The sequence below is a fragment of the Aquarana catesbeiana genome, linkage group LG01, assembly GCF_042186555.1.
Source record: "Aquarana catesbeiana isolate 2022-GZ linkage group LG01, ASM4218655v1, whole genome shotgun sequence".
Taxonomy (NCBI): domain Eukaryota; kingdom Metazoa; phylum Chordata; class Amphibia; order Anura; family Ranidae; genus Aquarana; species Aquarana catesbeiana.
Genome location: NC_133324.1, coordinates 916,218,031 through 916,241,975, shown reverse-complemented (window position 1 = coordinate 916,241,975; position 23,945 = coordinate 916,218,031). Strand labels below are relative to the sequence as shown.

The window sequence follows — 23,945 nt, the reverse complement described above, 5'->3', positions numbered from 1 at the left end:
GCCATCTTTATGTAGAGCAACAACTCTTTTTTCAGATCCTCAGAGAGTTCTATGCCATGAGGTGCCAAGTTGCACTACCAGTGACCAATATGAGAGAGTGAGAGCGATAACACCAAATTTAACACACCTGTTCCCCATTCACACCTGAGACCTTGTAACACTAACGCGTCACATGACACCGGGGAGGCAAAATGGCTAATTGGGCCCAATTTGGACATTTTCACTTAGAGGTGTACTCACTTTTGTTGCCAGTGGTTTAGACATTAATGGCTGTGTGTTGAGTTATTTCGAGGGGACAGCAAATTTACACTGTTATACAAGCTGTACACTCACTACTTTACATCGTAGCAAAGTGTCATTTATTCAGTGTTGTCACATGAAAAGATATAATAAAATATTTACAAAAATGTGAGGGGTGTACTCAGTTTTGTGAGATACTGTATTTGATAGGGTGACTATAAATCTGGGGGCAACTTTCTGACCGTGCCCACCAGCAGGGAGGAGATGGAGGGAAGATGAGAGTGATCCAGTATTGCAATCACTATGTCCAAGCTGAGTAACTCCCAAACCTCAAAGGGGGTACAGTGGACACATGTGATATAACCAGGGACACATGCAGAGACACATTCTGTTGGGGACAGCCATATGCAAAACATAACCCTTGTATGACTGTATCATCCATCATATTCATTAATATTCAACTGAATAATTATCGGTCCTAATTAAAATCTGAGGGCTGCACATACATAAGTCAATAAGGTGTAAAATTAGTTGGCTGATACCAGAAAAATGTGTATATGTTCTTGTAAGGAAAACAGACCCTGATACCATATTGGAAAAATAATTTTGTACTCAAGATGTCCTTGGTATGGCCATATCATGAATATGATATATATTCTCAGGAACCGCACAGTGTAAGGACATTCAAAGTGGGTTCAAAGGCAGGCAACCAAATTAATAAAATGGATAGAGATGTCATGTGTGAGGTGTCACACATGACAAAACTAAACTTGTGTAGCTTCAGAGAAACAAGATAAGCCTTAGCAATGACCTAATTAATATGTATAAAAATATCTAAGGTCAAAATAAGGATTTAGCAAATTACTTTTAGAATTTAAGGACTACATAAAAGACGAGGTCCATCAGTTGTGTATAGAAGGAAACCGTTTTAAGCGGCTAAGCAGTAGAATGTCCTGCAGTTCAATGTAGAAATTACAACATTTCTAATAGAATTTTAAGACAATATGAAAGAATCTAACTAAAGCTGCCACTTTTGATATGGTTTTGAAATTGGACAATTACGACTATCATCTTTTATCTTCATAGGTTAACTTGGAAATAGACTAGATGTTTTCTTTAAAGCAAGAGTTGAGCACGTCATTGAGCAAACTAGCAATCCACCCAAAAATGTAACCTATCTAGTCAAACCACCATGCTGGTAAACCTTCTGCATTTGGTACACCTAATTCCCACCTACAATATAAAGCAGAGATTGTGATTTTAGACTTCCAAGGACTAGGCGCATGACTTTCAGAGGAGTCACTAATCATGGGATAGAAGAACAAGTGTTAAGGGCAGAGATCAGCTGTATGAGTCAATCACCACTATGCTGAAATAATTCTGTTTAAAGTCTGATCAATGAGAAACAGTATGGGAATTTTTAACTATAAAGGTACCCAAACAGGTACTTAAGGGGTAAGTCCCTTGGGGGCTGGGACCAAATCTATTTAAAGCTGACTTAAACTTGTTTTGGACTCCCAAAGCCCTCATCATAATGTGAAAGGAGGCTAAAGTGCCCTCTTTCGGTGACGTGAAGCTTATGCTCCACCTCATTGTTCCATCAATGCTGCTGCCATCCTTATCCAGTCTTCTTCTGGGTTTGCAATCTTCAGTCTTCTCTATTGGGCTGGCTATGGATAACATATCTTCCACATGCAGTACGTGGTCAGCTTTTCCCGGCTCTTATTTCCAGCATCTGTGGTATTTCATTTATTGTGTGTGCAATTGGGAAACAGGAAGAAAAAAGCTTTACGGCAAGCAATTTTTTCAAATTTAACTTTAGTTTTGCTTTAATGAGAGGTTATTCTTGATGGCCTTCTTTAAAGCATTCTCTAGGCAATGCAATGAGGCTGCACGGCTTAACTGCTTGTTTTTGTTTAGGGCAGAGGAGAAGGGTGATATACTTACCTAATCCTCTGATCCTCCCACACAAGACTGGTCAGTCACTCCCCGTGCTGCAGCGGTTTTGAGTTGTGGACTGTTCCTGATATCAGTAAGCCCATAGACCAGGAACACTGGACTGCGGGGGAGCGCCATTTTCCAGTGGAGCGAAGGATCACGTGAGTATAAGCTTTCTCCTTCTAGACAAAACTTTCAGTTGACCCGTGCAGTGCAGGCACAGCCCCACTGCATTGGTAAACTTTTTTATTGCCCCGAAGTTGAGCTTTAAAACAGAATTTCATAAAAAACATTTATTTTCTTCGGTGTTTTAAATAGACCATGGAAAAGTTTGAACCTTCATTTGGGATTTAGCATTGCCTGGAGTCTTCCTAAACCACCGACCATGTGGCAGGTGAGAAGAAATCTATGAAACAGCTGACAAAGGTTTTATGGTTTTTCTCACTCTATTTCAGAGTAAAAACTAGAATTACACTTTAACCCGGTTTATTATTATGTTGGTGGTAAGCTAAGAACTTGATACATAGGAACAGTAATTTCTCACCGGAGTCTGATTATTCCTCAGAAACATATACCTGCTGTATCTGTACATGTCCTATCTAAATTAAATACAACACCAGCAGACATCATTGTCATACATATATTTATTACCATTTACTCACTACTCAATTTACCTCTATCTCTGCACAAAATTTAATTTACATTTAATCTGTTTTGGTTCCTCAGAATATTTCAGAAGCATTAGGCGTCCATGCAGGCCTGTTAAAGAGCATTTAACCTAATAATGTGATAGGAATAAAATAAGAGATTTTGGGAACTGACATTCCCCAGAGCATGAGTAAGTGGTTCCTGGCATGGGGAATTATGTTTTAATAATCAAGCAGGAGAACTTTTAAAACAAAAAAAATAAATTGATTAAACGAGAAGATGGAACCAAAACAAGATCCATTCATTAATGAATATAGTATCTAGAGTGAAAAGTTGTTCAACTGTCTGCTTTTTTTGGGTGGGTGTTTAATGTGTTAAGGATAAAAAATAATGTGGAAATGTGTGAGCCTGTAGTAGGAAATAAATTATTATAAAGCAAGCCTGTGAATCAAACAGCTTCATATACTCACCTTTTCTTTGCTTCCCCGCTACTTCTGTTCTTGGACTAGACTTGAATAGAAGAAGCCCCATGTAAGATGCAGGATGAATCCTGGTGCTCACACGGGGTTAAGGGCTCCCTCCCTGCCCCATGTGACAGTGCTGGGGCAAATTACCAAGCACTAGTGCCGTCAGGTTGGAGGATGGGGTATGAGACACATGCTCCCCAATACCTGGAAGTGTGGCTATTTTATTCACTCCTGACAGCCCAATGGACTGGTGTGGCCGTGAAGCTAGGGTGAGCATGTGCTGCATATGGGGGTTGCAAGTTACCCATTTATGCCACCAACAGCCGGCACCTTAAACAAGCTCCCGAGGGCCTCCTAATCTTCCAGCACTGTCATCTGCTGCACAATGCTGTAATCATAGGGAGCCCATCCTACCAGGTACCGATCATCATCATGTGACATTTAGCTGTCAGTGATAGCTCAGTCACAGTTCGGGGGGCATCAATGGACAACACAGAGATGCATATATGCAGCGGCCTAGACATTACAAGCCATCTGCCCTGCCACCCCATATACACTATATTGTCAAAAGTATTGGGACGGTTGCCTTTACATGCACATGAACTTTGGCATCCCAGTCCTAGTCCATAAGGTTCAATATTGAGTTGGTCCACCCTTTGCATCTATAACAGCTTCATCTCTTCTGGGAAGGCTGTCCACAAGTTTTAGGAGTGTGTCTATGGGAATGTTTGACCATTCCCCCCGAAGAGCATTTGTGAGGTCAGGCACTGATGTTCTATCGGGTTAAATGTTATTATTATTTTTTTTTTTTTTTGCTGTCTCTGTGTCATTGGTTAAAGCGGAAGTAAAGTTTTCCTCTTTAATTGTACCTACAGGTAAGCCTATAATAAGGCTTACCTGTAGGTACTGTAAATATAGCTTAAACTTGCACCGTTTGGAGATGTTTACTGTATACGCTGCCGCCGACGTCATTGGCTCATGTGCACTGAAGAAACAGCCTGCTTGTGCCATTTCTTCAGGGCCCGTGTCGTGACCGGCGGCTCCCGTGCACACGCGAAGGAGTGACATAATCGCAGCTCCGGCAAATCATAGCGTCGGAGTCCGCAAATACGGAAGTAACTCCGGGAAACATGTCGACCCTGTCAGTGGTGTGCCAGCGCCGATCCAGGGCATCGTTCTAAGGTAAGTATTTCATAATGAGCTAGTATATGATGCATACTAGCTCATTATGCCTTTGTCTTGCAGGTTTGTTTTTTTTGTTTTTGTTTTTTTGGAGGTTTACAACTCTTTAAGTTTCCCTTCACTTCCTGACCAAGAGATTCAACTTGTAGTGATAAGGAAATCTGATGACACCAGAAAAGGTTTCACCATTAAAAAACGTACTCTCACTTCTTGTTTTGGTAACAGTTCCAAAATATTGGACACCCTATTACTTTCTGTAGTCACTGATGGTCACTAGGACAAATAAAGATGATAAGCTCACTTAGCCGGGACTTCATCTACTGTACCTACTAAAGGCAAAGATAGAAATACAAATTAGACAAGGGTTCTTATCCTTTCCTATTCTTTCGAAAAATGAAGGGGTTGATTTACGAAAACTGGAGAGTGCAAAATCTGGTGAAGTTAGAAGCTGATTGGCTACCATGCACAGCTGTACCATATTTTGCACTCTACAGTTTTCTTAAATAGACCCCTAAAAAAGAGAAAAAAAACTCTTCATACATTTTAAACAACTTCTTTGCGGTTCTGCAATATGCTAGGCAAAACAGTGTTCTAATTATCCATAGTGAGCATCTATTACCTCCTCTCTATATTTGATCCTCTTGCACAAAAGTAGTAAACAGTAAAAAATCGAAAATAGTTTTGAAGGACTACTTTACTTAAACAATATGAAAGCTATAATTGCTCTGTACAACCATATTATAAAATTATTCCCACTTGTAATAAAAAAAAAAAAAATACAGCTTTTAGGTCTTTTATACTTTTAGCACGTTTCTCAAGGTCTTGTGCTTTTCTCTATAGTAATGTTTACGCTACCTTTCCTCTAGACTCCATGGATTCCACCTTTATTTTGATATAAATAAAAAGGTGAATTCAAGACAATCCATTCAGCCTCTACTCGACACACCATTGCCCATTTATCCTTTAGCTGCTTAGCACATCCACCTCAAAGTAATCTGTGCGTAATCCCAGGAATTTTCCCTGCTTAGAAGGTAAGTGGTTTCCTATTGACATTCTGATCAGAATGTATAGTTCAAGATAACATTCTGTGTATGGCAGCCCACTGAACTCCTAAATGCTCATTGAAAAATGAGTTTAAAAAAAGAAGTTCGGACAAACAATAGAAAAGTAAAGGTTATATGTATAAATATATATATATATATATATATATATATATATATATATATATATATATATATATATGTAGTAAAATAAAATATTAATACCAGTTTTATATATATATATATTGGATAAAAAAAGTCTACACACCCCTGTTAAAATGTCATGTTTCTGTGATGTAAAAAAAGGAGACAAAGATAAATAATTTCAGAACTTTTTCCACTTTTAATGTGACCTATAAACGTACAACTCAATTGAAAAATCAAACTGAAATCTTTTAGGTGGAGGGAAGTAAAACTAAAAAACTAAAATATGGTTGCATAAGTGTGCACACCCTTAATCAAATACTTTGTTGAAGCACCTTTTGATTTTATTACAGCACTCAGCCTTTTTGGGTATGAGTCTGTCAGCATGGCACATCTTGAATTGGCAATATTTGCCCACTCTTCTTTGCAAAAACACTCCAAATCTGTCAGATTGAGAGGGCATCTCCTGTGCACAGTCCTCTTCAGATCACCCCACAGATTTTCAATCGGATTCAGGTCTGGGCTCCGGCTGGGCCATTCCAAAACTTTAATTTTCTTCTGGTAAAGCCATTCCTTTGCTGATTTGGATGTATGCTTTGTATAGTTGTTATGCTGAAGGATGAAGTTCCTCTTCATGTTCAGCTTTCTAGGAGAAGCCTGAAGGTTTTGTGACAATATTGACTGGTATTGGAACTGTTCATAATTCCCTCTACCTTGACTAAGGCCCCTGTTCCAGCTGAAGAAAAAAAGCCCCATGCTGCTGCCACCACCATGCTTCACGGTGGGTATGGTGTTCTTTTGGTGATATGCAGTGTTGTTTTTGCACCAAACATATCTTTTGGAATTGTGGCCAAAATGTTCAACCCTGGTTTCATCAAACCATAACACATTTTCTCACATGCATTTGGGAAACTTCAGATGTTGTTTTGTAAAATTTATCCAGGCTTGGATGTTTTTCCTGGTAAGAAAAGGCTTCTGTCTTACCACTCTACCCCATAGCCCAGGCATATGAAAAATATCAGAGATTGTTGTCACGTGTACCACACAGCCAGTACTTGCCAGATATTCCTGCTGCTCCTTTAATTTTGCTGTAGGCCTCTTGGTAGCCTCCCAGACCAGTTTTCTTCTCATCTTTTCATCAATTTTGGAGGGACGTCCAGTTCTTGGTAATGTCACTGCTGTGCCATATTTTCTCCAATTCATGATGACTGTCTTCACTGTGTTCCATGATATATCTAATGCCTTGGAAATATGTTTGTACCCTTCTCCTGACTAATACCTTTTAACAATGAGATCCCTCTGATGCTTTGGAAGCTCTCTGTGGACAATGGCTTTTGCTGTAGGATGCGACTAAGAAAATGTCATGAAAGACCTACTAGAACAGCTGAACTTTATTTGGAGTGAATCAGAGGCACTTTAAATGATGGTAGTGTGTACTGACTCCTATTTAACATGAGTTTGAATGTGATTGCTTAATTCTGAACACAGCTACATCCCCAGTTATAAGAGGGTGTGCACACTTATGCAACCACATTATTTTATTTTTTTATTTTTATCCCCCCCCCCCCAAAAAAAAAAAATATTTCAGTTTGTTTTTCAATTGAGTTGTACAGTTTATAGGTAGGTCACATTAAAGGTGGAAAAAATTCTGAAATGATTTATCTCTGTCTCCTTTTTTTACATCACAGAAACCTGACATTTTAACAGGGGTGTGTAGACTTTTTATACCCACTGTATATACTGTGTATATATAATTATATATACTGTATGTATATATATATATATATATATATATATATATATATATATAGTTTAATTAGTTAAAAATTATATTACACAATATATTACATTGTACATTATTTGACAACCAGAATGTAGCCATCTATATTTTTTATTCCTAAACGTAAAATGTCCTTGCTTGTCCAAGTTTGACTTTGGGCTGCAGAACTGACAGTCTGCCATCAATCAAACTGATGAGCATTGCATTGAAAAGGTTGTGATCATGCTCCTTCTCTTTGATTTATGTACTATGCCTTATTGCCTCTTGCCGATTCTCTTTGTAAAATTATGGGACACACAGCGACTTGGCAAAGGGTTTAAAAGAAAATAATAAAATAAAAAAAAGAAGTAAAGCAGAAATTCCCGTGGGCCTACAACCTTCACATGACCCTCCCCTGCCCTTTTGTGCAATATCTCTGACATCTTGACAGGTTTAATAGGCACCCAGGAGGCAGCAAAGGAAAAAAAAAGGAAAAGATCCAAAACAGTCTATCAGGTTTTTTTAAAAAGGCTACAAAATACACAAAGAGCCAAGCATAAGTGCCGTTTCCAAAAAAATGCAAAGCAGCCACCATTAATCCTAATTTCCAGATATATAAAACTGAAAGTAAATGAGGCATATCTGTGATGCTGCAATGAAGATCACAGTTTATCTATAAATCCTTCACTCCAAGCTTTATTAAAAAAAAAAAAAAAAAAAATGAAAGAAAGTGCAATCAAAGAGCCACGCCAAGCACAGGAAGCAAACATTTCCTTAAAAAAGAAAAAAAAAAAAGGAATGCAAATTTATTAGAGATGCAGATTAAAGTTGAAATTACTTACCATAGATGAGTCTCGGCTTCCAGTGCTGAAAATATTTCCTTCGTTGCAGGAGGGGAGTAGGTCGAGGGAAAGTTGACTATCCCTGCCAGTTATGACATCACCTGCTACGTCATAAAAGGTAGTGAAAGTGCTCTGCACTCCGGGCTGATTTTTGAGAAATATAGAAGAGAGAAAGGGTAAGAGAGTAAAAGAGAGTTTTTTTTCAGGCTTCTTCAGAAGAAAGGCAAAAAAATTTAAAAAATATGTATATATGCAAGAGGCTTGTATATATTGGAAAAAAAAAACACGAAACATTCTGTATTTTTTTTTTTTTTGTTGTTGCATATATATGCAATATTATTAACTAGCTGTTAAACTCAGAGAGATTTTGTGCTTTGAGACAAAGTTTGTTTTTGTTTTTTTCATTGGCCAAAAACATACAGGCTTAACAAATTGGTTCACAGATTAGGCTCCATTACCTGACTCTTCAAGAGAATCCAGAGATTGGGCAGAGCATTTTGACCACTTTTTGAGATAGCCAGTGATGTCATTGCTAGGGATGGGTGAATGTATCTCGCTAAAGCAAAACTTAATCCTCTGCACCATGCTTAGGGGTCTATTTATAAATATTTTCAAAAATATTTCCACAATGTTCAGCCAAGGCTCACACATTTTTTTTAACTAAATCAATTTTTTTATAAAAATGTTTTGAGAAAGTGTGTGAAAATTTGAATAAATAGACCCCAATATTGTGTCATAAAAATAAATAAGTAAATAATAATAATTCTAATTTATATTCCCAGCACAATGTTTAGCGTGTCAAAAAATAAATAATAATTTAATTCCACAGCGCCATGTTTACTGTGTCATAAAAAATAAATACATAAATAAATAATAATATTAGGAAAATCCATTTCAGATGTGAAAAATGAAAACATCAACATAAAACAAAATGAACGTATGAATATTTATAAATGTGTGTGTGTTTAGGTTCACATGGATGTGCGTGGCCCAAATACATTATCATCTCACACACAACTTTCTCTTTTTTTTTGTTAATACTAATATTACATTCACCCATCCATAGTCAGCATACAGCAGTTATGTTAGCGAAATAGTCTCTCTTTAATGAGGAGTTAGGCAGAAATGTATGATTTTTATAAGTATGAAGTTAATACAGACAAAACACATGACTTATAAACTGTAAAAGTCTACCATATCAATGTTCTTGAATAGGAAATATATCAATGTTGCATGTCCACAAATATCTACATTTTATAATTAAAAGCTGAGAAGTTTGAAAGAGTATAGAGTGTATTTTTCTGCAGAATTTAAAGGGAAACTCCACTTTTGTTATTGAATTATATAGAAATATTATTTTGTAATTTCATTGCTATAAAAAAATGTTTTTAGTTGTGGATAGAGTAGGGCAAGGCAAAAACACTTGCTGGTCATAGATGGTTCGAATCTCGGCTGGTTCAGCGGGAACTGGCCAAGATTCGAACCATGTATAGGCAGGCTGATTGTACCCAAGTCAATCCATCGATCGACTGGGGTACAACTAGCAAGGCTTTTTTTAGGATGGGATTATTGTCAGCTGTTATAGCCACTAGCAATAAACATTGAGTGTGTTGATGCTGAATTTCGATCCATGTGTGACCTCTCTCCCATTCAACAGAAGTAAATTTATGACTTCTTCAAATGTACATAGCCAAATGTTTAAATATACAACTTAAAATCCTTTAGGTCTTTTTAAAAAGTATATACGAAGAAAATAATAATGTATAATGTAAAATATCATGAATTTTACATAGCATTTTGCTGTAAATTTTATTAATACATTATTTGTTAGAAATCAGAAAGAAAAAAAAGATCCATCTATGGCCAGACCCTTTCTTACTACACTATAATGTGTTTTTTGCTTTTGTCTGAGAAATTTTCCATCAATTTCTGTCCTGACACTTCTTTGCATTATGCAAAACAAATTGAAATTTATTGGTGCCTTTAAGAGATTTTTTTCAGCAAAACTGGAGTCTCCTTTAAATAATACATTTCATTTAATTGATCTTAATGCAGAAGTGCATTAAATAAAATGTACCTTTATTTAAAAGCTTTTACATTCTAAACATAAGACATAATGCTGAAGAAAAATAACTGTATCATTTGTAGTGGTAAAACTTTTCACTTTCTTTTTTTATAGTTCTAACACAACATACTTTTTTTTATGGCATCTGTAAAACCCGCAGTAATAAAGCAATCTTGAACTAGAAGTTATCTATTACACGATGACACAAATTCTATCATTTCAGGTGCAAAATGAATTCTTTGACCCCTACATTACTTTTTTCCACTTCCCACACAAATCACTTTCTCAAATACATATAGCCAAATGTTACATTTTAAATATACAACTTCAAATCCTTAACATGCAACCCTTTAAGTCTGAAAAAGTATATAAGATAAATTGAAAAATGTAGAATGTGACTATAAAAATATAATGATTTTTAGATTATAGTTTTGAATTTGAAATGTTATTAATACAATTATTTTTTTTTAAATGTGGGCTAATGCGAATCTTGCATGTCAGATACATTTCAGTTTATCTATCCATACTCTACTCATATAAGGCTTGATTTAATAAATTGCAGCAAAGTAAAACTGGACCAGATTTACTAAGTGAGGAGGAACATGAAATTAAATTACTTTCAACTTCCATCCATGCTAAGAAGTTTCCCTGTTTTCAGTTCCCTTGCACATGATTGGATGTTTGGTGAAGACACAGGTTTACTTCAGCTTACCACTATAGTAAATCTTAGACAAAATAATTTCAGTTCACAGCACCTCAGGCTTTAATAAATCAATTTGAGTTACAATTAAAAAAAATGTATAATTTTATTAATAATAATAATAATAATAATAATAATAATAATAATAATAATAATTATTATTATTATTATTAATATTATTATTATTATTAGTATTATTGTGGTTGTTGTTACTTGGATTAACTTTTGATATTCTAGTTTCCAGAGCTTGCAAATCAGTCTTAGTTACAAGATACAAGATTGTATCACGATATGACTGGATTAGTGTGAACACAACTTCACTTTGCTAAGTGAACTAGATTTGCCCATGAGGGAATTACTGTTGGCTATGTTCCCAACTCTCACTGAACTGAAGAAGCCTCTTGGATGAGTGGAGAAACATCTTCAAGATTACTGAACAAGTCCAGCTGACGAACGGCATTTTAATATTTGAGTTACATTAAAAATAAAAAAATACAATGCTAATAATATTAATACAATGATAACAATTATTATTATTATTGTTACTTGGAATAACTTTTGATATTCTTGTTTCTACAATTTGCAACCAGGCTTAGTTACAAGATACAAGACTGTATCACTACATGACAGGGTTAGTGTGAACACAACTTTACTTTACTAGATTTGCCAATGCAGGTATTAATGTTGGCTATGTTCCCAACTCTCACTGAACTGAAGAAGCCTCTGAGATGAGAGGTGAAACATCTTCAACATTACTGAACAAGTCCAGTTAAATGTGTTTTTTAGCTTTGCTAAATTAACATTTTCAATACCTTTGCAATTTAATACATGAACTTATTTTTAATATTCGAGTTACATTTAAACAAATATTATTACTAATATTATTAGCATTATATATATAACACAAATTCACTTTGATAAGTGAACTATATTTGTCCATGCAGGTGTTAATGTTGGCTATGTTCCCAACTCTCACTGAACTGAAGAAGCCTCTTGGATGAGAGGTGAAACCTCTTCAACATTACTGCATTACTGAACAAGTCCAGCTGAATGTGTTTTTTTAGCTTTGCTAAATGAACATTTTCAACACCTTTGCAATTGAATGAACTGTTTTTTAATATTCGGGTTACATTTTAAAAAATTGTAATGCGAATAATATCAATAATACTACTAATAATAAAAATTATTATTATTAATAATTTAATTGTTGTTACTCGGAATAACTTTTGATATTCTAGTTTCTAGAATTTGCAATCAGGCTTAGTTACAAGATACAAGACTGTATCACTACATGACTGGGTTAGTGTGAACACAACTTCACTTTGCTAAGGTAAGTACGGTAGTTTTGCCCATCCAGGTATTAACGTTGGCTATGTTCCCAACTCTCACTGAACTTCAAAAAGCCTCTTGGATAAGTGGTGAAACATCTTCAACATTACTGAACAAGTTCAGCTGAATGTATTTTTAGCTTTGCTAAATTAACATTTTCAACACCTTTGCAATTTAATACATAAACTGCTTTTTAATATTCGAGTTGCATAAAAAAATATATATTGCTAATAATATTATTATTAATAATAATAATAATAATAATAATTGTTGTTTTTGTTACTTGGAATAACTATTGATATTCTAGTTTCTAGAATTTGCAATCAGGCTTAGTTAGAAGATACATGCCTGTATCACTACATGACAGGGTTAGTGTGAACACAACTTCGCTTTGCTAAGTGAACTAGATTTGTCCATGCAGGTATTGACGTTGGCTATGTTCCCAACTCTTACTGAACTGAAGAAGTCTCTTGGATGAGTATTGAAACATCTTCAACATTACTGAACAAGTCCAGCTGAATGTGTTTTTTAGCTTTGCTAAATTAACATTTGCAACACCTTTGCAATTTATTACATGAAGTGCTTTTTAATATTCGAGTAACATTTAAAAAGATTTTTGATACTAATAATAATAATAATAATAGTAACAATTATTATTATTGTTGTTGTTACTTGGAATGTTAAATGTTACTTTTGATATTCTAGCTTCTGGAATCTGCAATCAGTCTTAGTTACAAAATACAAGACTGTATCCCTACATGACTGGATTAGTGTGAACACAACTTCACTTTGCTAAGGTAACTAGATTTGCCCATGCAGGTGTTAATGTTGGCTATGTTCCCAACTCTCATTGAACTGAAAAAGCCTTATGGATGAGTGGTGAAACATTGTAAACTTTACTGAACAAGTCCAGCTGAATGTTTCTTTTAGCTTTGCTAACTGAACATTTTCAACACCTTTGCAATTTAATACATAAACTGCTTTTATTATTATTATTATTATTATTATTATTATTATTATTATTATTATTATCACTTGGAATAACTTTTGATATCCTTTGATATTCTAATTTCTAGACTTTGCTTGTGGGCTTGCTTGCGGTCTTAGTTAGAAGATGCAAGACAGTTAAGAAATTAATTCATTTGCTGAGAAAAATATTTTAAGTAAACTTTTATGGTATAAAGCTACTAAATCATCAATTTGTTTTCCAATGAAATGAAAAACATAAATAAAGCATAGAAATAATATTACAAGCAGCCCCCGGGTTAGAAACAACTTTGTTGAGTTAGGTTTGTTCTTAAGTTGAATTTGTATGGAAGTTGGAACAGGTACATTTTTTACATGTAACATCAGTTAAAAAAATATATTTTTACATTTTTCTGGAGAGCATAGGGAAGATTTAACACCCCTGTAATGTTTGTTTTGGTGTCTGTGCCCCTGTTCAGAAGATTTTGTCTCACATTCTGTCCCTGTGACAATTGGCTTTTTCTAAATTTTGGGTTGTCATGCAAACAAGTATTGGTAATAAAGCTTCATTGATAACACCTTTTTCCCAGATAACTCTTATAGGAATGAATTTCCCTTTGTCAGGTCACCTGAGTCCAGGTGACAGATGCACTCCATAGGAGTCAGGAGTGCACCGCTAAGGTAGCGGACCCTAGGACTGACTGCTGCGGTTTGAACTCTGGGAGGTTCAGGAAGCAGGTCTACTGGAGCATCAACACAGATCCCACTGGGAGCTAGAGCATAGATTCCCCAGGGAACGGAGTCTAAGAGTCAGCAGGTGTTCACCAGAGCCTCTAGTGGTGAGGATGGACTGCGCTGCAGTCTGGCTCCAGGTCGCGGCCTCCAGGGTCTCACAGCTCACGCTCACGGTAGACTATGGGAGAAAGAGGAAGGAAGCAGCAGACTGGAACAACAAGGATAGTAAAGGGATAAGCCAAAGGTCGGGGTGACTAGCAGACAAGGATAAACATAGTACATGCCAAAGGGTCACAAGCAGACAGGGATAGTCGAGAACAGGCCAAGATCGGTAACTGGAAGCAGACGTAGGAGACGCAGCAAGTAGCACACAAAAGCTAAACACACAAAGGTTGGCTTGCAATGCACAGGTTAATATAGTGTTCCTAATTAGAGGCTGAGGTGGAGCCATGCTGAGGGAAGATTATATAAGCAGTCAGGTGAGTGTGGCTGGCCTCTAACGGTGAACACATGGAGGAGAGGTAAGCTGACAGACAAAGATTACTCCATAACCATGGCACCCTTCCTAGGGGTAGATTTCCTCTCACTTCCTGTTGTCTCCCTCTGTTTGTAAGTAGGAGTCGTATGCAAGTCGAATGTTTGTAACTCGGGGACTGCCTGTATTCATTATTATTATTATTATTGGGAACAACTTTTATGAACTAATAATAATAATATCAATTTGAATTGATATGCAATAGAGCTATATCTATTCATAATAAATCAGCTGCGACTTATATTTTAGATTACTTTTTGTTGCTTAATTTTTTTCATAAACTTTACAGCTTAATATAAGTTATGGTTCAAAGTTATAGGTACTTGTATGAGTTTTTTTGTTTTTTTTTTACTTACTTTATCAAAAAAATAATCACACCAAGTCCAGTTGGAAGGTGTTAGTATTGAATGTTACAAATTAAATTTCAACAGCTTAGTGCAAGCCTGTAAGGGATGTTGTGGTTAGGAGGGGACCATCAAATTGTGGTCAGGGACAGTTTTGCATTCCGCGACCGGCCCAAATATATTTTTATTTAAACATATTTTTATTTAAACAGTGAAGCCAAAAAGAGAGTAAACATGAATAAATATTTTTTTTCTTAACATATTTATTAAAAAAAAAAAAAAAAAAAAAAGATTATAACAATGTTATAATTACCTGTATTTTTTCTTTCACCTTCAAGCAGCAACTGGACTTTTTTTTTTATAATTATTTATAAATATGAAACTATTTGAATACTATTATGTAAAAAAAATATATTTTTACTTGCAAATTTCACCCATGCTGGGACCTGAGAGGATGTTCACTATCTTCTAGGTTTTAAAAATAATAATGCAGAAAATAAACTTTCAACCATCTCTTTCAGCGGGAAAATGCATTATGCAGCCCTTGACCTTAAGTCTAGCTTCCCAAGGTGTATTTAGTCAGATGCAAGCACCTACAAATACTGGAAGATATGTTAATTTTTATGATTTGTGTAATCATAACTGTATTTGTTATAGGAATATATTGATGCCTGCTTGCCGCAAAAAATTATGTAAAAGTGCTGGGAAACTGGTGGTTAGGTGAGTAAAATTACTAATTTGAGTAAAAAGTAATTTTGTTTTGGGTACCATTAAATTCTCATCACATCGTCTACACACATTCTTTCGTTAAGGAGCCGTTCCCAAAAGTATATGTTCAGTGCAGGCAAGACAATCGGATAAATAATTTTGCATCATTTTCTGTGATGATAATAAGGCGGTAGAGCACAACAGAGAATATATTACAGGATAATCAAAAGATAATTACAGTCTTGTTCAAAAGAAAGGACAGAAGAAAACATGCTGAACGGTTAAGGGCTCGAATATATTAGAGCCCACCTTATTGAGGACATTCAAGTTAATGCGCCATTATACAAGGCTAGATACAGACATATAAAGAACATGGTTAATATTTATATTGACTTTTCTGTAATGGATCTATAATGGATCTTTGCATCAACATCAGTCCTGGTTACAAGATACAAGACAGTTACTATAATTAATTTATTTGTTGAGAGGGATATTTTAAGTAAACTTTTATGGTATAGAGCTATTACATTTTTATTCCAATAAAATTAAATACATAAATAAAGAATACATTAAAAGGCGCTAGTTACTGTAATCAGTTGCATGCAATATTGTATTTTATTATAATTTATCATTTTTACTAAAAGCCTATAAAACAACTAGTAAAAAAAAAAAACAAAATAAAAAAATGCAATAGGATTTTTATTCTCTTATGATAAATGGACTTTTGCACCACATATGTGGACTAGAGGACGGTGCTTTGAGAGTAAAGCCGCGTACACACAATCAGATTTTCCGACGGGGAATGTTCGAAAAATGTGAGCTTGTTGTCAGAAAATCCGATCGTGTGTATGCGGCATAATTCCTATTTGGAAGTATGGCTTACTTATTTAAATAAATAAGAACTGTTCTAAAGAAAATGTGCTATCAACACAGGGCAGTAAACTGGATAACATATGTAAATGTTGCCATGAATATAGGACGGTGCTTTGAGACTAATGCCCTGTACACACGACCGGTTTTGCCGTCAGAATAAACTCCGAAGGTTTCTCCGCCGGAACTCAGACGGAATTCCATTCAAGCGGTCTTGCCTACACACAGTCAAACCAAAGTCCGACCGTCCAGAACGCGGTGACGTACAACACTTACGACGGGACTAGAAAAAGGAAGTTCAATAGCAAGTAGCCAATAGCTTCCGTCTCGTACTTGCTTCAGAGCATGCGTCGTTTTTGGTCCGGTCGAACAGCATACAGACGAGCGGTTTTCCCGACAGGAATTGGTTCCGTCGGAAATATTTAGAACATGTTCTATTACTAGGTCCGTCAGAATTTTCTAAAAAAAAAGTCCGATGAGGCCTACACACGATCGGAATATACGATAAAAAGCTTGCGTCTCACTTTTTCTGTCGGACATTCCGCTCGTGTGTACGCAGCATAACTCATTTTTAGAAGTATGGCTTATTTATTTAAATAAATAAGAATTATTCTGAAGAAAATGTGCTGTCAACACGGGGCAGAATTTGCAGTATGAGGCACATACATCTAGTAAAAATATATTTTAAAAATACCATATTAATGATTTTCATCCTTCTATGTTAAATTGTTATTTCTGCCGGTACTTTCACCTGAGAGAACTTAATGTTGAGATCTTTCTACTTGATAGTGAGATGTCTTATAGAAGTTGACCTTTGAGGGGAAATGCAATTTTGTATTTGCAATAACTTTTTTTTGTCACTATTTTTTTAATATTGTGCCTTGTATAAACATATTTTGTTACTTCAAAACAAAATTATTAAAATATATAAAAAAAAACTTTACTTTTCTGCAACCTGACTCCATAACAAGTGACCAAACCCCCCCCCCCCCCAAAAAAAAAACAGAGATTTCAATAGGGCTTCAAACTGATGGAAATATTTATAAAGATTTCAAGTGAAGGGTTTATGCAATGCAAACCACTTACTTACAGTTTACAACAAAGTTGTACTAAGAACATTTAGCATGTCATTATTTTTTAACATTCGTTAATGATGTTCAATATCAAAGGATATTTCTCTTACTCTTAAACTTGCAAGGTGAAATTTTGCAGTGAATCCTCTACATTTCTCTTTTTTGGACTTCAAGTGTATATTTTGTTTTATTCCTGGAGTTGTCTGCAATGCCGCGTACACACGGGCGGAATGTCCGACAGAAAAAGTCAGACGGAAGCTTTTCATCGTCTATTCCGATCGTGTGTATGCCTCATCGGACTATTCTTTTTGAAAATTCTGACGGACCTAGAAATAGAACATGTTCTAAATCTTTCCGACTGAACCAATTCCTATCGGGAATACCGCTCGTCTGTATGCTGTTCCGAGGGACCAAAAACGACACATGCTCTGAAGCAAGTACGAGACGGAAGCTATTGGCTACTGGCTATTGAACTTCCTTTTTCTAGTCCCGTTGTACGTGTTGTACGTCACTGCGTCCCAGATGGTCAGACTTTGTTGTGACCGTGTGTATGCAAGACCGCTTAAGCGGAATTCCGTCGGAGTTCCGTCGGAGAAACCTTCGGAGTTTATTCCGACGGTAAAACCGGTCGTGTGTAAGTGGCATAAGGCTCAGTTCACATTGCTGCAATGCGAGAACCCTGCGAAACCACTGCCAATTCACACTGCCATATGCGAACTGCTGGGAGTGTCAATAGAAAGTTACAGACACCTCCAAATCAGTTCGCATATCGCAGTGCAAACTGTGAATTCGAACAGGAATCGGATGGCATGGGTGTGAACACCCATGCCATCCAATTCTGGTGCAGACCAAAAAAAAAGGGTCCTGTGCGAGTTTGGTCTAAATGCAATGTGAATTCAGCCATACAATCTGTATGGCTGGGTTTGCATCGCACAGACATCGCATGTGATTTGCACTGCAGTGCGGTGCAAATCACATCCGATGTCGGAAAGCGTGCCAGTGTGAATTGAGCCTAACATCGAACATGGTTTGGCATTGTTGAAAGATTGGTAAAAGCAGTGGGAACTAAAGTTCAATGTTTTTAAAAGTAAACTAATGCATCTAGGGAAAAATAATCCCTTGATAAAGTACAATATTTTGGGGTAAAGTGCTGGTCAGCACTACAGAGGAAAAAGATTTGGGGGGATTTATTTCAGATGATTGCAAAATGAGCAAACGGTGTGGCCAGGCAGTGGGAGAAGCAAATAGAATTCTAGGATGCCTCACTAAGGTGTCCTTTTATGAAACTGCGGTAAAATACCGCGATTCAGTTCTCAGGCATTCTCAAAGGAGATCGCTCTCCTCTGAGTGCCTGTTTATGAAAGTGTGTAGATCTCGCTTCTCATGTTGAGTTGTGAAGCGATCTACGAACGCCGGGAACTCCTGAGAACGGCTCCTCTCACTGTTCTCTCGCATGATGTAGCGAGATTACAGTATGAGGAAGCATAAAATACAAAAGTGTAACACGAATCAGCACACATTATTCCCCAACATATTAATAAAATAATAAAGTTAAATTCCCCCTACACAATATACATTAACCTAATTATTAAAAAAAACATTGCTTTTATTAATATTTAAATCATACATGTGCCTATTTAAATGTGAATGGTGTATAGTAAATTAATGTAATCCACATATGTAATGCAGCTATACACCATTCATATAAATGCAAAATACATTTATAATCATTAAAAAATAATTTTAATTAAGTATACAAGTATAAATAATTAAAATAAAATATATTTTATAATTGATAAACATAAAAATTGATAAACTGGTGCGATGCAAGAACACTGTGAATCCACTGCGGGTTCCCGCAGCGCACCGACTCGCATGTCAGTTCACACTGCCATATGCGAATCGCTGGGGAGTGTCAATACATTGTTAAAGACACCCCCAGTTCAGCTTCCATATCGCACTGTGAACTGACAGTTCGGACATGAATCGGATCGCATATGTGTGAACACACATGCGATCCGATTCTGGTCCGAACAGAAAAAAGGGTCCTGTGTGTGTTTGCACCGAAAGCGGTGCGATGTCAGCCATACTATCTGTACGGCTGATATCGCACCGCACAGACATCGCAATGCAAAAATCGCATTGCACAGAAATCGGATGTGAGTTGCACTGCAGTGCGGTGCGAATCACATCCGATCTCAGACATTGCAGCAGTGGGAACCGGACCTAAATCATATTGCATTTGCACCAAAATGGTACAGGACCCTTTATTTGGTCCGCACTGGAATCGGATCGCATGGGTGTAAACACCCAAGCGATCTGATTCCTGCACCATTACATAGTTCGCACTGCGATCTGTGAAATGATCTGGGGGTGTCATTAACTTTACATTGACACCCGCAGTGGTGCGCAGATGTCAATGTAGGTGCGATGTGGAAACCCGCACAGGAATCACGCTGGTTCACGCATCGCACAAGTGTGAACCCAGCCAGAGGAGTGAACATCTAAAATATATATATATATATATATATATATATATATATATATAGAGAGAGAGAGAGAGAGAGAGAGAGAGAGGAGAGAGAGAGAGAGAGAGAGAGGGAGAGAGAGAGAGGGAGAGAGAGAGAGAGAGAGAGAGAGATAGATAGAGATATAGATAGATAGATATATAGCTCTATCTATCTATCTATATCTATATATAGATATATATGGATAGATATATATATAAATCTATCTATCTATCTATCTATCTATCTATCTATCTATCTATCTATCTATCTATCTATCTATCTATCTATCTATCTATCTATCTATCTATCTATACATACACATTGAAATAAACACACACACATATACATATATATATATATATATATATATATACACTATAAATTCCTATCCTGCTGGTTTTGGGGAGTGTAATGGTGGGGAAGATGTGCTCTGACTGGTGAAAGAAAGAAGTCAAAAGACTTCTTGCTTTCTCCAGAATACTCATCCAGCTTCACGCTTCTCACTCTGATTCTCCACCTCTGGAATGGTGAATCAGAAAGTGAGAATTCTGTCACAGATTGCCAGTGAGGTGCTGAGATCGCACCTTCATAAACTGGCCGTCTCTGTGACAGTCAGTTACAGGTTCTCACTGTGCTGAGATAATGGTGTCCTTTTATGAAAGTGCGGTAAAATACCGCTTTTCAGTTCTCAGGCATTCTCAGAGGAGATCGCTCTCCTCTGAGTGCCTGTTTATGAAAGTGTGTAGATCGCTTCTCATGTTGAGTTGAGGAGTGATCTACAAACACCGGGAACTCCTGAGAATGGCTCCTCTCACTATAATCTCGTGTGATATAGCGGGATTATAGTATGAGGAACCATAAAATACAAAAGTTTAACACAAATCAGCACACATTATTCCCCAACATATTAATAAAATAATAAAGATAAATTCCCCCTACACAATATACATTAACCTAATTATAAAAAAAAACATTGTTTTTATCAATATTTAAATCATACATGTCCCTATTTAAATGTGAATGGTGTATAGTAAATGAATGTAATGCACATATGTAATGCAGCTATACACCATTCATATAAATGCAAAATACATTTATAATCATTAAAAAAATAATTTTAATAAAGTATACAAGTATAAATATTTATTAATAAATTAAAATAAAATATATTTCATTATAGATAAACATAAAAATTGATAAACTGGTGCGATGCGAGAACACTGCGAATCCACTGCGGGTTCCCGCATCGCACCGACTCGCATGTCAGTTCACACTGCCATATGCGAATCGCTGGGGAGTGTCAATACATTGTTAAGGACACCCCAGATCAGCTTGCATATCGCACTGCGAACTGACAGTTCGGACATGAATCGGATCGCATATGTGTGAACACACATGCGATCCGATTCTGGTCCGAACAGAAAAAAGGGTCCTGTGCGTGTTTGCACCGAATGCGGTGCGATATCAGCCATGCTATCTGTACAGCTGATATCGCACCGCACAGACATCGCATGTAATGTGAATGGCAGTGTGCTGCAAATAACATGCGATGCCTGTGCGATGTCCGGCATCGATGTCCGGCATCGCACAAGTGTGAACTGGGCCTAAAAGTTAACACCCCCAAATCAGTTCGCATATCGCAGTGCGATCTGCAAACTCGGACAGTAATCGAATCGCATGGGTGTGAACACCCATGCAATCCGATTCTGCTGTGGACCAAAAAAAGGGTCCTGTAAGAGTTTGGTCCGAGGGCAATGCAAATTTAGCAATACTATCTGTATGGCTGAAATCGCATCGCACAGAGATCGGATGTGATTTTGCACTGCGGTGCGAATCACATCCGATCTCGGACACCGCAGCAGTGGGAACTGGCCCTAAATCATATTGCATTTGCACCAAAATGGTACAGGACCCTTTATTTGGTCCGCACTGGAATCGGATCGCATGGGTGTGAACACCCATGCGATCCGATTCCTGCACCATTACATAGTTCGCACTGCGATCTGTGAAATGATCTGGGGGTGTCATTAACTTTACATTGACACCCGCAGTGGTGCGCAGATGTCAATGTAGGTGCGATGTGAAAACCCGCACAGGAATCACGCTGGTTCACGCATCGCACAAGTGTGAACCCAGCCAGAGACGTGAACATCTAAAAAAATATATATATATATACACTATAAATTCCTATCCTGCTGGTTTTGGGGTGTGTAATGGTGGGGAAGGTGTGCTCTGACTGTTTGGTGAAAGAAAGAAGTCAAAAGACTTCTTTCTTTCTCCAGAATATCAGCCAGTTTCAGGCTTCTCACTCTGATTCTCCACTTCTGAAATGGTGAATCAGAAAGTGAGAATTCTGCCACAGATTGCCAGTGAGGTGCTGAGATCGCACCTTCATAAACTGGCCGTTTCTGTGAAGTCAGTTACAAATTCTCACTGTGCTGAGATAATCAGCGGAGAACATGTTCTCCGCTGATTATCTCAGTTTCATAAACTGGTAAAGCGCTGAGATCAGCGGTGAGACTCGGGATCACCGCTGATCTCAGTTTCATAAAAGGACACCAATGAGCGGAGAACATGTTCTCCGCTCATTATCTCAGTTTCATAAACTGGTAATGAGCTGAGATCAGCGGTGAGACTCGGGATCGCCGCTGATCTCAGTTTCATACAAGGACACCTAAAGCAGGAGAAGGTCCTGATTCCTCTCCACCTGCAGGAGGAAGGAGGTTCTGATTCTCCTATATAGATCTTTAGTTAGACCTTATTTAGAACATTGCTGTGTCCAGTTCTGGAGACCTCACTTGCAAAAAAGATATTGATGAGATAGAATAAGTCCAGAGACAGGCAACAAAAATGGTGGTGCAAGATCTGAGGGATAAAACATAGCAGGAGAAACTTTGAGAACTTAAAGTGATTGTAAGGGTTAGTTTTTTTTTGTTTTTTTTTTTAAATAACAAACATATCATACTTACCTCCACTGTGCAGCTCGTTTTGCATAGAGTGCCCCGAACCACGTCTTTTGGGGTCCCCTTCTCATGGCTCCTCCCCACATCAGATAACCCCCTAGGAGAAGCGCTCTCCTGAGGGGGTTACCTTGCGGGCGCGCTCCCGAGTCCAGCATTCAGCGGTGAGTGGTTAAGAACATTTTCTTTAATTTTCCAATCACTAATTAGGTCAAATAGATATTTGTTCACCACAGTGACAAGTGGAAAATTTGTCCTTAACAAACACATTTCTAACAGTGTAAGTGGTGTTTGTTTGAGAAAGTTAATTCATTCTGCAATCTAATGTTAAAAGCAAATTACATTTTGAAGCAAATTTAAATGACATTCCTCAAATCTTCAACTGCACTGAGAATTTCCGTGCAAATGTTGGTTCAAAAATCTGCTAGTGCAGCCTTTCTCAACCTTTTTAATTCAGAGAAACCTTTGAAATAACTTTTAGGGAACCCCTGCTCTGACTGTATCTACAGCTTGTGGTACATTAGTGTGGAAGAATGCTCCTTACGTTGGTGGCCAGTTAAAAAAATTCTCCTTACATCGGTGGTCAGTTGGAAGAATAACCCTTACAGTGGTGGTGATTGGAAAGAATTCCATAGCTAAAAAGATTATTGCTGTCACAGATGTTAGTCATCTGAGAGGCAGAAATTGCCAATTGGTAGGTAAGCCGTTGATCACGATCTACCCCCCGATCACGGGCAGGTGTGAGTAGATCACATCCCTTCCATGCCCACTCCCGGACACTGGAGAAGAGCAGGGACCGCATTTGGAACAGGTGCATCTGAACTGCTACCTTCTGTGCAGGGCAGGACTTAGGGTGGTGGAGGCCCCTGGGCTTAAGTCACTTTCGGGCC

The 23,945-nt window shown here is 37.2% G+C and overlaps 1 protein-coding gene across 3 annotated transcripts in view; it reads right to left on the bottom strand.

Moving 5' to 3' along the window:
* LOC141120431 (catenin alpha-2) overlaps window positions 1-23,945 on the bottom strand; it is an 863,441-nt gene that overhangs the window by 89,333 nt on the left and 750,163 nt on the right. For 2 of the 3 annotated variants that reach the window (XM_073611011.1, XM_073611013.1), the window contains one exon: window positions 8,261-8,404. The exons of the other annotated variant lie outside the window; for it this stretch is intronic. In XM_073611011.1, coding sequence (XP_073467112.1) covers window positions 8,261-8,404 — 144 coding nt within the window. The remainder of the gene's footprint in view (window positions 1-8,260; window positions 8,405-23,945) is intronic. 3 annotated transcript variants of the gene reach the window in all.